This window comes from Nicotiana tabacum, chromosome 15 (assembly GCF_000715075.1).
Source record: "Nicotiana tabacum cultivar K326 chromosome 15, ASM71507v2, whole genome shotgun sequence".
Lineage (NCBI taxonomy): Eukaryota > Viridiplantae > Streptophyta > Magnoliopsida > Solanales > Solanaceae > Nicotiana > Nicotiana tabacum.
The window spans coordinates 118,507,034-118,523,505 of record NC_134094.1 but is presented as its reverse complement, the minus strand read 5'-3'; the positions used below and the strand labels follow the sequence as shown (position 1 = coordinate 118,523,505).

Sequence of the window (16,472 nt, the reverse complement as noted above, 5' to 3'; positions counted from 1 at the left end):
TGATGAAAAAAGGCTTTTACCCCTTCATATGCTGAGGTAAACATAGTCTAAAGCAGTTACCATTAAAGAGGTAAGAGAAACTGGTTTTGCTTAGAGCCAAGTTAATGGGGGAAAACTTGGCAAGGATTAATAACATGAATTCTAGTTTTTTCCCCCTATAGTCCATATAGAGGACAGTGAACTTCCATCTAAGGCTTTAGAGAAAGAAACAAATGCTAAGCTAGCAGCACGTCACCGTGTAGAAAACAAAGAACTTGCAGCAATAGTCTTCCAGTCTTGAACCTTGAACCATGGCCGGAACTTGTTCAATAGAAGTAGCCAATAACTTGACCGCCCACATTTTGCCGCATTGCTTCTTCGTGATCCAAAACTCCATTTGGTGTTGTAATAACAACATAGCCCCACTGCATAAATATGAGTAAATCAGTTACTTCTACAGGAAATAATAGAAAGGAAATGGAGGTATAATGGACCTGAGTTGGATGTTAAAAGTAAATGAACCACAGTCATGTAGGACTTTAACGGGGAGGAAAGAAAAAGGATAAATAATATTTTTACTAAACAAATATATATCCAATGCATGGGACTAAAAAAGGTCCAGATTGGTCTAATGAATTATAAAAAAAAACCGCTCTTTGCATTGCTTCGTTGCTTCAAGCGACAAAGCGCTAGCTTTTATAACACCGCCAAACAGGGCAAACTAGGGGAACAGACTCTAGTATAAAGACCCATATATAGGTCCACGGGCATGTATCTACAATCAAAGGAATTGCAAGAACTGCCAGAAGCATATAGGTGGCTTGTATTTTGATACAGATCCATTTTTCGGGCATATATACCGGGATAACATACTGATTGCAGTCAAAAACAAACCAAAAAAAAAATCTAGTGCTTTTATTTTCAGAAATCTCAAAATAGAAAAGGAAGCCAAAATAGAGTAAAAGGACCACCACCCCTACTTTTATAATTTTCCAATGAATCACAAACTTTCCCTATTGGTAATATAATGAAGAAAAGAACTAGACTAATATAAACTAGAAAGAAAATCAGAAGCAGGAATGTTAGGGGAAAGACATGTAAGTTATAGTAAAAATATATTAGAAAGAAAATTGGTAAAACAAAGTAAGTTAGGATAAAGGGGTGATGGGGTCGAAATACAGATTCAATCAGAAAAAAGAAACAAGATCAAAGGTTAACAGGTTAGCATTGGTGAACCATCCAGATTCAAACGGAGAAAAGATAAGAAATGGGAATACTTATAACAATACATCACAATGAAGTACTTCGTAACGAAGACGTCTTTTTCCCCCTCTTTTTTGACAAGTGATAAAGACAGAGATCTCAAAATTCAAAACTCATGAACAAGACGTCAGTTAGTGTTCCTTGTTTCTATATCTGATGAAAAATCATGTTGAATGAGAAAAAGAAGCATTAGAGGGAGCAAACAAACCTGACGTGTCGGTAGTGCGCGTGTCTTGTAATTCTCAATGCTTGCAGCCTTGATGTCTTGTCTGTAGGTGAGAGCACGACAATCATTGACCCTTCCAAGCAATTGGACAGTTATCTTGCCAACTCTATGAGGATCATGCACATGAAAGTCTTTGATATAACCTGAAAAACCAGTTCAAATTTAAGCAGCATGCAAAGCTTTATAACTTCATTGACTTAAGAGTTTTTCCAAATGCTTTGTAAGTATAAAAAATTGATCTGTAAATTCTATTTAGAAAAGCCCAAAGCTAAAAAAAAGTCCTCACTTTCTCTTGAACAAGGGAAGGGCATCATAGCTTTAGCAATTGAACAAGCTCAACCTTTAAAAAAGGGGTTAGGCCGAAGAATTGTTGAACACTTCAACTTGGCCACTGAAGAATGCGAAGGGCGGGTGAGAGATTAGGCTATCTTACTGATTACTGCCATGCCAAGGTTTAAGCTTTAGGCTCCATAGACAGAACTCTGTTTAGGTATTAGGGAGGGGAAGACACCACTCAAGTCTCAACACCTAAGGTGAGGTTCATTCTCTAATGAATTACTCCATCGTGGAAAGCACAACAAACATAAATTTAGGCATTGGATGACAGAAAACGTTATTCCTTTGCTTAGAATTTTTTTTACAAACACTTTGCAAATACTTCTAATTGTACAAACTGTTACTAATAGTCTCTCTGTCCCAATTTATGCGATATACTTTCTTTTTTAGGTTATCCCAAAAAGAATGATATTTTTCTATATTTAAAATAATCTAACCACAAATTCCAAAAATCTTTCAAAGTATGCATTGCTACTTGTTTAAAATAGGTACTAAGTTTTTCCTAAAGAAAGTCCGAAATCATCCAGACAATTAGACCCTTTAACTCTTGTATTCCGAGCCCATCATTCTTTTTGGGACGGATGGAGTAATAAAAACAACATTGGTGCGGAATCATATTATAATGAATTACTCCGCCATGGGAAGCTCAAAAAAACATAATTTACAGGGAATTTGTCTTATTAAGAGATGTGGTATATAATTACCTCGATATTTCATGATTTGTAGAAAATTAGCAATGACATTGGAGACAGGTTGGAGCTGAGCTGAAGCGAAACCTCTCTTTTCAGCGTTCACAATTGTCCTCAACGCATCGTTCAGTATTCTCCGGCCCATTTCCGCCGCCGCCGCCGCCGCAACTGATTCTTCTCCGGCGACTGTAAAACCCCTTCTGTTGAGGAAAAATAGAGGCCCAATGGAAATGGATCAGAGAAGAAAAGGAAAGCCCATCAAATAGTAGTCCATATAAGGGCCTGGGAAGCCCGTGTGCTATTGGAAAGTTCCTTTTTTGGGAAAATAACATTCTCAAAATAATAGCAAAAAAATATATTTTTTGGATATATATACATTATGTATGTTATACCAAATATTATACAAATTTTATATATTTTTTCGGTTACAAATATAAATAGTTTCTGGTACGGACTAAAATTGAAAAAAAAACATCTTCTTTTTTTCTTCATTTTTCATTTAATTACTGAGTCTACCAAAATTAAATGACAAAATAAGTCAATTAAAAATATAAGAATAATAAGAAGAACAATTTACTAAAAATAGAACTCATCATATATATATATCTATTTTATTTTTATTTTTAGTCTTTGGACTAATTTAATTGAGGAAAACTTATGCTATAACTTTCCTAAACTATCTTCCATACCATAATTTTCTAATCACTAATACTAATAATTATGCTAAATTAGCATTTTAATTTTGCTACTTGAAACAGCAATGCCTCAGGAATGAGTTTGCTTACACTATTGGTCTTGTCTGTACATAAATAACAAAGATCATAATAGGTTTACCGATATGGATAATATAATAATAAATAATTTAGGAGAATTATTAAAATATATTGCCATATTAGACGTACTAAAGGAGCGTTTGAGAGTGAAATATGTTTAAATGAAATAAAATGAAGATTCATTTAACCAAATCCAACAAACTTATATGCATAATTTTTGTTGTTTTTGTATTTTGTAGTACTTGAAAAATCAACATTAATTTCAATTACCCTTTTAATTTACCGGAAAATATTAGACAGGTACTTAAAACAATTAGAACGAAGCGGTAACTGGAGTTATTACTATACACTTTTACGAATTTTACATTACATTTTTTACAGTAGTTAGATAATATCTCGGAATATACGAGTATAAAATAATTAATCTGTGGCATTTGCCCTTCTCTACAAGCAAACAGCAAGCGCCCAAATTCCAAACAGAGGAGTAACGAGAGAGAAACCTATTCCCCAGTCCCGATCCTGCCAACGCCGAAGCTCCCATAACCATGGTCACAGGTCTGAACTTCCGCCATAACTTTCTTCGTCTCAGCTTTACTATACTCTAAATTTGAACTATAATGCCACATTGATGTGAAAATTCATACTTAGGTATCGATTTTCTAAAAAAGAGATTTATTTTGTGTTCATGCTTCGGTTTCAAGTATTGGAGAACCTCGTAATCGTGCTCTGTAAGCTTCTAGTTTAACCGATCCTAATTTTTCTTAGAAGCTCGGATTATTTAGTATTGGAATGAAATGAACCTGAATATTGTGGACGATACAGAGGAATATTGAGGCGTAGTTGATTGATTGATTGATAGTTTTAAGTAAGAAGACCTATTGGAGATTGTGGTGAAGCTTATACAGGTCCAGCTGGACTTTGTTTTCACAATCTCTTTTTGTTAGGGTTAAATAAACCTGCTAGAATGTTTTACGTGTCAAAAAAATCAACCTGCTAGAAATTTTTCAATTTGGTGATTGGGGGGTGAGTTGGATGAAATGGAGGTTAGCATCTGGAGTCCCGTGTGACAAGAAAGTGCCATTGATACTCAAAGGTAAGTTTATAGAGCGATGTTGTATGGGGTAGAGTGTTGTCCGGTTAAAAACTCACATATATAGAAGATGAAAGTAGTAGAGATGAGTATGTTGAGGTGGATGTGTGGGCACACTAGGATGGATAAGATTAGGAATGAAGATATTCGGGAAAAGGTGGGCGTGACAAGATGCGGGAAGCGAGACTCAGATGATTTGGGCATGGGCGGAGGAGAAGCCCTGATGCCCCGATAAGAAGGTGTGAGCGGTTGGCTGTAGCGGGAATGAGAAGAGGTAGAGAGCGGCCTAAGAAGTATTGGGGAGAGGTGATCAGGCAAGACATGGCGTGGTTTCAGATTTTCGAGGACATGACCCTTGATAGTAAGGTGTGGAGATCGAGCATTAGGGTTGTAGGTTAGGAGGTAGTTGAACATTTTTCTACTTCGTTCCGGGTGTGAGGATAGACTGATAGGGTTTGTCTTAGATTTCTAGTGGTTTATGTTGTGTTCTCTCTATTCTCCTGTTTTTCTTTACTGGTTATTGTATTGCGTTTCAACTATTTTTTGGTTTCTTATAATGCTTTATTATTTCTATGATTTCTGTTGATGGTACTGATATATTGTCTTTTTCGTCTTTTTCGTTTTCTTGAGCCGAGAGTCTATCGAAAATAGCCTCTCTACTCCATGGGGTAGAGGTAAGGTCTGCGTACACACTACCCTCCCTAGACCCCTTACTTCTGGGATTTTACTGGGTTGTTGTTGTTGTTGTTGGTGATTGTTTAAGTTTGTCGAAGTTTTTTTTTTCCTTCTCGCAAAAACGTTTTTGCAAGAACTGTATTTTGAAGTTGTGGTTTGAGAGTGTTTGTCAAATAATCTTTCAAACAAACTCTCTTTTACTAACGATACACTTATCCGAAAATCTTCAACTTCCGCGAAATAGTTGACAACTGGATTAAATTTTTTTTTTTTTTTTTGGTGGTTGGGGGGGGGGGGGTGTTGGTCTGATGGTGTATTAAAGTTCAAACATCATTTATCTTTGCTCTAGGAGCAGATATTTTTATCATTATAGATACAGATTTCCTCCCACTAGGATACCCCTTTTTTCATTTTCTTTTGATTGTACCTCCTGTTTATTTTTGCACTTGGACAATTACGGGCTATAATTCTCTCCTTGCAAATCTGGTGATTGGTTGCAGTAAGTGTAAAGTGGCAAAAAGAAGTCTATCCTACTGTGTGTGGGGTGGGGGTGGGGGGGTGGGGGGGTCTGATGGTGTATTAAAGTTCAAACATCATTTATCTTTGCTCTAGGAGCAGATATTTTTATCATTATAGATACAGATTTCCTCCCACTAGGATACCCCTTTTTTCATTTTCTTTTGATTGTACCTCCTATTTATTTTTGCACTTGGACAATTACGGGCTATAATTCTCTCCTTGCAAATCTGGTGATTGGTTGCAGTAAGTGTAAAGTGGCAAAAAGAAGTCTATCCTGCTGTGGAAATTGACACTAGCCAGCCTCCTTATGTTTTCAAAGCCCAGCTGTATGATCTAACAGGGGTACCACCTGAAAGGCAAAAGATAATGGTCAAAGGTGGTTTGCTTAAGGTATAAAATTTCGTTTCACTTAGCTTGTTATGCCATTTTTCACTTTGCAAATGAAGCACAAAACTCATTTGTGTTTTGAGGAACGCTGAAATTCTCAGCATCTGATGCTTTGCTTGTTAATTTTGTTGTTTACTCTTCGGTTATTTCCATGGTTGTTTAGGACGATGCCGACTGGTCGAAAGTAGGAGTAAAAGAGGTACACGGCTACTCACTGAATTACTCTCTATTTTTATGCAATGAAGTGCCAGTTATCTAGAAGCATCTGTTATTTATTATTTCAGGGTCAAAGGCTGATGATGATGGGAACTGCAGATGAGATTGTGAAGGCCCCTGAAAAAGGTCCTGTTTTTGCTGAAGATTTACCTGAAGAAGAGCAAGTGGTTAATGTGGTAAGTTTTTTGACACTGCTGTTGTTGCATCAAATCGAATGATCGGGAGATGTGTGATTCCTTATGTTTAACTGCTTACATAATTAGTCTTATCTCATATGCTGTACTTATACCAGCACTGGATCCCTAGTAGATTTATTGGTAGAATTTTACAGCACTTGCTTTGTTCATTTTTTTTTAAAAAGCAGTTGCTTTGTCCAACTTCTACATGCAAATAAGCTTTAATATATAATTCTCTATTCTTGTTCCTCTGGCACAAGTGATTTTGTGGATGCCAAGGATGGTGTAGTTTATGGATAAATCTTAACTCCTCCAAAAAGAGGAAAAAGAAACCAATGCTGGAGATGAAAGGAGTGAAGTTAATAGATTCGACACTGAAACACAGCCTAGTGGAAAGAATACTCTGACCTTCAATGATTAGATTGGGGTTTCGGGTGGCTTGTCGAATGCGTTTCTTGTTCCGCTGGCACAAGTGATTTTGTGGATGCCAAGCGCTTGTCGAATACGTGATTTCTTCATTTACACGTTGTGAATCGGATTACTATGTTGTTTTAGAATCAGATTACCATGTTGTTTTAGAGTCCTATCTAAAAGAACTGCTAACTTTTATAATGGCAAGGCTTAGTTTTGTACTTTTAATCAGTAAATGAGGGATGAGAATTTTTATAATTTTGTTTCCTCCAGGGTCATTCTGCTGGATTATTTAATCTCGGAAATACATGCTACATGAACTCCACAGTACAGTGCTTGCATTCAGTTCCGGAACTGAAGTCTGCTCTAACAGAGTGAGCATTTCCATTTTTCATCCTTTCCTCCATTTTTGGGAGTCTTTTTGTTTAGGCTTTTTTTTGGTCCTTTTGCTTTAGCCTTGATTTCCCAAAACTTGATCAAATTCAATATGGTTGCTTTTAAGTCTAGGTCTGAAAAGATTTAGGTCTATTTTGATTCCTTTGCACTTTTTTGGTTAGGCAATTCGATCTATTTGCACCTAATCCGTAATTCCTGTTTTCGCTAAAATTGATAATTTTGATTTTACTGTTTATATTTGTCAAATCTATTAATCATAATTTAACTTATATAATGTGTCGCATTGTATACACCTAGATAGTATGTACTTACGGAGACAAAGCGGAGAAAACAGTAATTAGTAGAGGAGACGTAAATTATCCTGTTTTAGTTCCTATTTATCCTCCCTTTTATAAATGTGGACTCGTTTCACGGCATGTGCTCCTTTGGATGAAATCAGTCCAAAATGTAATCCACTTTGAATCAATTTGGATTCCGAAACTGTGGGTCTTTCCCGAACATTATAAGAAAAAAGATCAAAATGGCTCCTGCTAAATACCAAGTGTAGGAGTTCCAAAAACAACTCCATTAGGTACATGTTCTTCATACATGATTAATTTGTATTCTCTTGTGTTCCTGAGATTTTGAGTTTGTTTATTCTTCCTGTTAGGTATAACCAGCTCGGTAGAAGCAATGATTTGGATCACTCATCTCATCTCTTGACAGTTGCAACAAGAGATCTGTTTAATGACCTGGATAAAAATGTCAAACCAGTGGCGCCAATGCAATTCTGGACGGTACTTTTTTTTGTCTTTATTCTATTTCCTAATATTTTCTTCGGTTATGACTTTGTATTCTTACAAAATGTCTTTGGATTTTGAACAAAGTTACCATACCTTTGAAGAAGGATATGTATGCTGAGTAGGAGACAGTGTTTGCCAATAAATTCCTGTTGGCAGACTTCAAAATATACTCGTTTAGCATTGAACACTGAAATTGATATATTTTGTCATGACTTTTGTGCGCAAATGGATTTTCTCTTAGAGAGCAAGGATGAAGTACTTTGTATAGAATGCGAATAGAATGACTTAAGCTTGGGTCTGTTATCTACTTGGTCAAAACTTTGTGCATTATCATTCTTGCACAAGGTTACTCGGATTTATATGAGAACTATAGATGTAGCCTATGTTGATATGGTTGTCTTTTTAGTGTTTTCGCCATGTGAGCTACTCTGGCGTCAACATTTGATTAGGTTTATGTTCACAGGTTTTGCGGAAGAAATATCCTCAATTTGGCCAGCAGAGCAATGGAGCTTTCATGCAGCAGGTTCCAACATTACCTAAGCTACCACAATGCTTCCTTGTTATAAAAAAAAGCGTACCACTATTGCAATTGCTATATTAGAGGTTCTACTGACATGTCCTGAATAATCATAGGATGCTGAAGAGTGTTGGACGCAACTACTTTACACCCTTTCTCAGTCTCTTAAATCACCGAACTCTAGGTACTACATCTCCTCTCTGGATATTTCTTGCAGATGAAAGTCCCTTTTCTAAATAATTTCCATGTTTTGTTTCGCTAGTTGTTTTCTTTGTTTCAGTTTGGACATATAGTCCCTATTTTGTAAAAGTGTGAAGGAAAACTCTCCTATATGCACATTGTTCTTCTTTATGTCATGATTTTGTGACTGCTCTTCATCTCGGTACTTGCAGTGAAAGTCCAGATATTGTGAAGGCTCTCTTTGGTATTGAGTTTGACAACAGGTATTTCTGCAGTCAAATGTTGTTTACCTTCCAGTTATTCTGTTATCTTTTCCGCTTTGCATGGAGTTAGTTCTGCGCCTAAATATCATAAGAGGCATGTGAACTTACCGGTGTATATGTATTGACTATTGAGATAGGAAGGAATGCAGCTAGTGGTCCTAGGATGTTCCCTGTTCTGACTTTGAGTATCTTCTGAGCAACTTGATGAGAATCAACATCCTCAACTTTTACTCTGTCATATTGTGAATCATGTAGTTGACAATAAGAGATGAATTACTGAAGTTGCTTTGAAAGGTGAAACTAAAAATCATGTTTATGTTAACTTCTTTTAGTTTCTCCTACTGTTAGTCTACTATTGACTGAAAAGGTTAAAATTGAGGTTGTTTCTAGTTTGCAGTTCTCAGAAGGAATCGATAGTCTAAAATGGTATTCATTGACCAATTGTTTCTTTGGCTTTGTATTGTAAGCATCCAACCTTCTCCTTAAGGAGCATTGAATGCTTAAGTAAAGCGTTCAAGGCATATAATTTATTTCTACATCATTATCTCCTTAAGGCTTGCATCCCTATGAAGTTACCATAGAGGGAAGAAGTTTTGGATAGTATACGAGGGCTAGGAGGGAAGATAAGAAGGCTATTAGCAAAGTTCGAGGGAAGCCAAGAAGGCTATTAGCAAATTTCGAGGGAAGCTAAGAAGGCTATTAGCAAAGCTCAAGGGAAGTCCTGGATCGTTAGTAACAGAAGCTAGTGACACGAGAAGGGAAGAAAGAAATGTATAAACTAACATACCTGAGAGAGAAGAGGAATAAGGACTTAAACCTAGTGAAGTGTATTAAAAACTATTTTAAACAACCATTGACGGGAGATAATGAGATCAAGGAGAGATGGAGATATTGTCTTGATAGAAGGATACATGTCAAAGTGAACGATAAATTCTGCAGAATAGTAGCAAGACCTGCCTTGCTATTTGGGAGTGAATGTTGCGCCGCCAAAATCCAACAACATCCATAAGATTAGTGTCGCAGAGATGCAGATGCTAAGGTGGATGGATGATCAAGATTAGACGAGTAAAAATTTCCACATTCAAGAAGGCGCAAGTAGCACACATCGCGAGTAAAATGAGAGAAGGTTATTTGAGATGGCTTGATCATGTCATGCATAGAGTTTTAGATGTACCGATATTTAGGTGTGAATCCTGTGTGAGAAGGTGTTAAAAAGGGGACGAGATAAACGTAAAATCATATGAAAGAAAGTTGTTCCAAAAGACCTACAATCTTTTTAAAACCATGCAGACCTAGCAAAATATAAGACAAAATGGAAGAAAAAGATCTATATAACCAATTAGTTGGGTATAATCTTAGTCATGCTAGTTCGTTTATTTAAGGTCCTAGATTTTCTCATCTTTCAGTCCTCTCGAAAATATAGAGAACTTGTAGTACTTTATTTTTATTTATTTTTTGGATATTATTGGTTTGAGATGTGATTAAATAAAGCGACATGGTCGGTGAGAATTCATACCGCTGACGTCAAAACAAATTTTAAGATATGATAGGGTAATGAAACAAAATGTCCCCCTATATTTGGATAACTTCATAGAGAAAAGAAAACTAAATCATAATGACACCATAATAGAATAACATGAAACTATTGAGATTTTTGTCAGTGTACAGACAGCTAATGATCCTTGTATAGTGTCGTGTTGCATTAGTATGAAATGTTTGGCACCACCAGGTTAAATTCCTGCCGTGTATTTTTAGATGATCTAAATCTTTTGGCCTATATGAGGTCCATGGGAAGTACAAGCCTTGACCAAGAGGAATGCTGCCGACAGGTGATCTTTGTTGACTTTTGTACTAGTGTGTACCTTTGTATTATATTACTACTAATGAAAGGTCTGGCTGGTTTATGCCATTCTAGGGTAATTTCAACAGGCTATGCTTTTCTGCTGTAGTTTAGACCTCTGGGCTAATATTTCTCGTCTAGGCCCTCCAATGCCCATCCCAGAGTTCTCATGTGCTCAAACTCATCTACTGATATACAACATTTAATTTTCGATAGAGGCCACTCTGTGCCTATGCTCCATATCTGATATTAACTGCTAGATACTGAAGAAAAATGACTTGACTCTGCCCCTTATTCTCATGGGACTGATGTGGACCAGGATTCATTGTGCTGAAAGTGGTGAAGAAAGCACAGAAACAGAAACTGTTTATTCCCTTAAATGCCACATTTCACAGGAAGTGAACCATTTGCATGAAGGTTTGAAACGTGTAAGTTCAGTTCTTTTCCTCCATGTATGTCCTAACTTCTAAGTTTAGTCTTGTTTCCTCAGTGTTTCATATTACTGCTAAGTTCTGTCTCAAGTTCTTCTGTTGTGACACTCCAGTAATCATCCAATTTATAAAGAGGACAGTCCCAAAGTGAAAAATGACGTATCTAATTCATAGAAATTCCTTTGGCAGCTGTAACCTGTAAGGATAACTAACGGTTAGTCCTGAAATGGTTGGTTGGTTGGAGAAACTCTTATATAAGACGCCACGGGGGGGGGGGGGGGTCTTTGGCTTCATGATTTTTTTCATGCCATGATCTCGAAATGTGGGGCCTACATGTTGAGGTTCATGCAATAGTTTTACATCAGAGGTGGGCTGAGTCATTGGAACCAACTCATAATGCTTTGGGTGGGAAAAGATGCTTTGGAGATTTTGTGTAACTTGGTGCAAGATTGTTGATGATGTTTACTGGATTATCCCCTCAAACTAATTTAAATGCTCTCATGGCCATTGCTTTTTCTGGACAGGGTCTGAAATCAGAACTGGAGAAGGCGTCCCCGTCACTTGGACGGAGTGCAGTTTATGTGAAAGACTCCCGAATCAATGGCTTGCCAAGGTATTAACTGGCTTGATTAAATTCCATGGCGATGTAGCGACATATGTATGATCCGTAGCTACTGCATATAGACTTTCTGAATCCACGTCTCTCACATAACAAAAAATGCCTTTTGATGTGTTGAAGTAGTTCACCTCATTTCTGGCATGACTTCTTTCTCATTCTCCTTTCTGGGGGTGGGGGGTGGGGCAGCTTTTAATTCTCACACTTTTCTGGATCGTTTCTTTACTATTCTGTGCTGATTATTGACTGGTCTATATCAAAATCTTCTCCTATTTTTACTATTTCCTTTTCATTTGATGAATAGATACTTGACCATTCAGTTCGTCCGGTTTTTCTGGAAAAGGGAATCAAATCAAAAGGCAAAGATTTTGCGGGTATGTTGACTTTATCGTCTTCCTTTTCACATTGATCAAATAGTTGGGCCTCCTTGAAAATGTATCGAAAAGGGAAAAAGGATCAGGTTACCATGTCCTGAATTAAGAAAGGGGGATGGAGAAAGGGAGTTCACTGTTTTACTTTGTTTTGTGAGGATGAGCGGTTCTGACATGTTTAGGTGCTCTAAAGTCTCGCCTACTCTCTCGATTGTCAAATTCTGAACTGTATATTTTAACTTTAGACTGGTTTGTGGTGGTGTCGTTGTGGGAGTCTTGGTCTACAATGTCTTTGCAATAAAAAATTAACTGAAACTTCTCTTAAGTTTCTGTTTTGATCTTGGAGTAGGTGTAACTTGGGCATAATTACAGAGGAGTTCCTATGCTTCAATGACTAGATTTCAGCTACTAGAAATAAATAGTAAGAGAAGGATGTGATATTAATGCTTTGCTTTTCTAGTGAGATAGTACGTACATAATATTTTTTTTGAAAAAGAGTTCTGGTGAGAAGCTGATTTTTTTTTTTTAATTTTTTTTGTCCCTTTTGTGTTGATACAAGATAAGTAGAGTTTCTTAACATTCAAAAATATCTGAAAAGCTTCTTCCTAGATTCGGCCTTCGGGGATAAGAGCCCACCCATTGCCATAAGTTCTGGGATCTGCAAAGTAGTTCTACTGGGTGTTTCAGATATCTTAGATTCAGGATATTGTGTTGAACATGGGTAACCTGGGTGGGGTGGGTGTCCTTACCTATTCCAAAACTGAAGTGAAAAGAGGAAAAAGAAAGCAGGCTTGTGAGGTTCCCAGCTTCTCTCCATCTGATGACCTTTTTGTATACGTATTTCTCTCTTCTTTTTTTTAATGGTGGTGTCCCGACTAGCTTTTGCGCACTTCGATTATTCCATTGAGTACCTACTACTTCCCACCAGCACAGGTATTTGGGTAACTCTATCCATCAAGGCTTAGGCAGATAGAAGATATCGCCTAGTATTTGTCTACGCTGGGATTTGAGACTGAGACCTCATGGTTCTGTATGCATAATGTTGTGTTGTAGTTCCCTATCTGTACTATTTAGATGGTTGATTGGAAAGTAGTAAGGTTTTTTTTTAAACTTACCAAAATAAATTTTCTTTTATTTAAGTTTATGTGACTTTATTTCCTTTTTAGTTTGCTTATTAAAGTATTACCCCTTTTTAAATTTGGAAATAATTTAACTAAATTTTCTCATTTTTACTCTTAATGGAAAGCGATATAGCCACACATTTGTTCTGCATGTTTAAAGCCTGAAATTTCAAAAGTCTTATATAACTATACAAATGTTATGGCATGTTTAAGACCACAAGTCTCAAAAGTCTTCCCGCCTAGTCAAATAGGGTCACAATAAAACGAAATTGAGGGAGTATTATGTAAGAATGGTATCATACTTGGTAGTTTTTCTCTTTTTGTCTCTCCTTTTTTGGGTAGGGGATGCATCAAGCCGTAGGTTCAATTGGTTATAACTTTTAAAGAGCTAAAGAGCTTATTCTAGTAGTGTTTTCGGTGTAACATAGTCTTTGTGGTTAAGAATCCATTGAATATGGGAATAATAGAAAAAAGAAAAGAAAAAGAAAAAGAATGCATTGGATTAGAGATCACAACCATTTTTAGCCAATATTGGCTGGGATATGTTCTGGCTAATTTTTTTTTGAAAGGTAACAGAGGATGGGTCCTGGCGAATTAACTAAGGTTCATGTTAATGTCACCCATATCCAACCTAGACCACCCATTTGTCACGTATAAAACTTATTGTGGACAAAAATAGAATGGTCACTTCCTTTTCCACCCACCGCTAGTAGTGATGTGACAACAAGTTGTAAATGTGACGTGATGGATTTTAGTTATATCAGGAACTTAAATGATAATGTCTGAAGCTATTCTTAAAAGAATGATAATCTAAGAAACTACAATTTTGCTATGCTTCAAACAACAGTCATATCTCGTATTAAAACTCAGCAAGTCTTGCTTTTTTAGTAATACAGGTTTGCTAATATTTCAAATCGTAATTCATATTTTGTGCATGTATTGGATCTCTCGTTGCTTAAAGGTATAAGAAATGGTAATCTTAAACTATGTCTATGCCATCAGAAAGTGGATTACCCGCTGTCGTTGGATGTATATGATTTTTGTTCGGAAGACCTCCGCAAGAAACTGGAAGGTCCTCGCCAGGTAATGTCCTTTTCCCCATTGATCAATGTCTTTAAGAAATGAGGAAAAACCAGACCCCCTTTGGCCCCTCTTTCTCTTTCTTGTTCTATTATTACGTGACTCTAAATTTGCTGCTAGGTTTTGAGGGATGCTGAAGGTAAGAAGGCCGGTTTAAAAACCAGTGGGAAAACTTCAAGCTCAACTGACGGCGACGTTAAAATGACTGAGGCTGAGGTATGAATTAATCTTTGTAATGTAGGAGTGACTCAAGGGGGATAAAGACGGACCTTCTGGGCCCACCTATGGCGGACTGTACAAGGTGGTTTAAAGTGGGAAATTAAGAATGTCTAAAAGTAACTTCTGCCTTTTCTCCTCCTTTTTTTCCTATTGTTTATGCAGGAATCATCTAGTGGAAGTGGAGAAGCATCTAAAACAACCCAAGAAGGTAGAGAAACGCTTCCTTTTCTTGATGACTTAATAAACATATGCTGCTGCTGTATTTTAATTGGTAACAATGTCTGCCGTTAAAATTGTAATGTTTGGGAGAAAAATTATTTTCATGGAATTACCTTCCAACTCCATAGCATTTTCAATGCTTTAAAGGAAACTCTGTTAGTTAATTGTCAGTTATAATTCTGCAGTAATATTAGGATTCCATGAGGTTTTGCAGTTCGTATGACAACAATGTTCTGCGTTGCGTATGCAAAATTCTTTTCACAAAGTCACTGGGATACAAACTTCTTTTCACAAAGTCACTGTTAATATCTTTGATTACGAGCGATTGACCTTCTATTAACAATTTTGGGATCCCATAAAGATTATTACTGTAGCGGATTTTTTCCTTTTTAAATTACTCTATGTCCCTAAACACCAGCCAGATGTTTTACAAGTTTCTATTGAAGGGGATGCCTTTTAATTTATAGAACTGTGGAAGATCCTTAAGGTTTAGCTCTGTTGATACACTTACATTAAGTTGATGTTTTCTTGGAGTCCTTTAATTTGTTTAGACATTTGTTTGTATGTTGAAAATGTGGAGAACCTCTAGCATTGGATAACACCATAACTTGTCTTAAAAGAAAATTTCTGAGTATTGGAATGAACTAGGCCCAGATGGAGCAGAATGAATGTCGGGGATTTATATGAGGGACTCTAACTAGTTCTGGATTGGGAGCAGTAGTTGTGAATGATCAATATTTATCAACAGTTTAGTGTTTCTGATATAGAAGGGGAGGTTAGTCTAAGAGCTCAATTTTGGACTTCTGTTATGAATGAGGAGTCACAATGATTAGTTCTATTTTTTTTTTTTAAATGATGCCCAATTATGTAAACTCCATTTCAGGTGTTCTGCCTGAGAAGGAGCACCACTTGACTGGAATATATGATTTGGTGGCCGTGCTGACTCACAAGGGAAGAAGTGCAGACTCGGGGCATTATGTTGCCTGGGTCAAGCAAGAAAACGGTCAGTTTAACTGGGAAGATATTTTGTTCTGAGTAATTGTTGCTCTTGGACTACCGTCTGATACAAGATATTGAAAATCTCTTTGTAAACCACAGGAAAGTGGGTTCAATTTGATGATGACAATCCAATTCCGCAGAGAGAAGAGGACATCCCTAAACTTTCAGGAGGTGGTAAGTGAATCACTAGTGTATTACGTCTTCGGCAAATTTTCAGTCTGGCAAACATATCCATTCTTGTAACATCAAGATGTAAACCAGATGGAATAATTTGTTGCGTGTGCGCCTGAATGTGTTTTTCTTTCCGGCAGTTTATTGATAAAAGTGCTTTATTTTTGGTTTCAGGTGATTGGCATATGGCTTATATTTGCGTGTACAAGGCCCGTGTAGTTCCCATGTGATTGAAGTCGTCCGTTTGGGTTTGTTTCACATATTGGACATTCATGTATTAGAGTGGGTCGCGTTACACATGATTATTCTGTTACGTTTACTTCGACGTCTGAGTGTAATTTATTACACTTGTCCCTCCTTGGAAATTCAACGGGAAGACTTTTTCGGACGTACTGAATGGTTTATTTAGGCAAATATAGACTATTATTACAACTGGTTATTTTCTGGACCAAAGGGCTTTTGTCCTTTGGTACTGACTATTTGTTGTTTATTGGCATCTGGTTTTTGTTTTTCACCAAAATTGCCTC

At 36.8% G+C, this 16,472-nt stretch overlaps 2 protein-coding genes across 2 annotated transcripts; one reads left to right on the top strand and one right to left on the bottom strand.

Moving 5' to 3' along the window:
* Positions 1-2,740, bottom strand: LOC107792009 (small ribosomal subunit protein uS8my-like). The gene is made up of 3 exons (XM_016614181.2): positions 2,509-2,740; positions 1,451-1,611; positions 1-404 (listed from the first exon to the last, which is right to left on the bottom strand). The coding sequence occupies exons 1-3, from the start codon at positions 2,636-2,638 to the stop codon at positions 306-308; spliced, it is 390 nt and encodes a 129-aa protein (XP_016469667.1). The 5' UTR covers positions 2,639-2,740; the 3' UTR covers positions 1-305.
* Positions 2,741-3,700: 960 nt separating this feature from the next.
* On the top strand, positions 3,701-16,465 carry LOC107792007 (ubiquitin carboxyl-terminal hydrolase 6). Its single transcript, XM_016614178.2, has 18 exons — positions 3,701-3,821; positions 5,795-5,940; positions 6,101-6,136; positions 6,222-6,329; positions 7,014-7,114; positions 7,786-7,912; positions 8,382-8,441; positions 8,552-8,619; positions 8,828-8,878; positions 11,038-11,146; positions 11,674-11,762; positions 12,070-12,139; positions 14,260-14,340; positions 14,458-14,553; positions 14,719-14,764; positions 15,659-15,778; positions 15,874-15,948; positions 16,120-16,465. Exons 1-18 carry the CDS (start codon positions 3,812-3,814, stop codon positions 16,173-16,175), a joined length of 1,449 nt encoding a protein of 482 aa, XP_016469664.1. The 5' UTR covers positions 3,701-3,811; the 3' UTR covers positions 16,176-16,465.
* Positions 16,466-16,472: the final 7 nt, after the last annotated feature.

What these genes read in the sequence shown, in the direction of transcription:
- LOC107792009 (XM_016614181.2), bottom strand. Translation starts at nt 2,638, where the DNA reads ATGGGCCGGAGAATACTGAACGATGCGTTGAGGACAATTGTGAACGCT. An exon ending in ACAAATCATGAAATATCGAG is followed by an intron (nt 1,612 to 2,508) that starts GTAATTATATAC and finishes CTGGTTTTTCAG; the next exon opens with GTTATATCAAAGACTTTCAT. An exon ending in GCGCACTACCGACACGTCAG is followed by an intron (nt 405 to 1,450) that starts GTTTGTTTGCTC and finishes ATATTTATGCAG; the next exon opens with TGGGGCTATGTTGTTATTAC.
- LOC107792007 (XM_016614178.2), top strand. An exon ending in GGTATTGAGTTTGACAACAG is followed by an intron (nt 8,879 to 11,037) that starts GTATTTCTGCAG and finishes GATGTGGACCAG; the next exon opens with GATTCATTGTGCTGAAAGTG. An exon ending in AAAAGGCAAAGATTTTGCGG is followed by an intron (nt 12,140 to 14,259) that starts GTATGTTGACTT and finishes CTATGCCATCAG; the next exon opens with AAAGTGGATTACCCGCTGTC.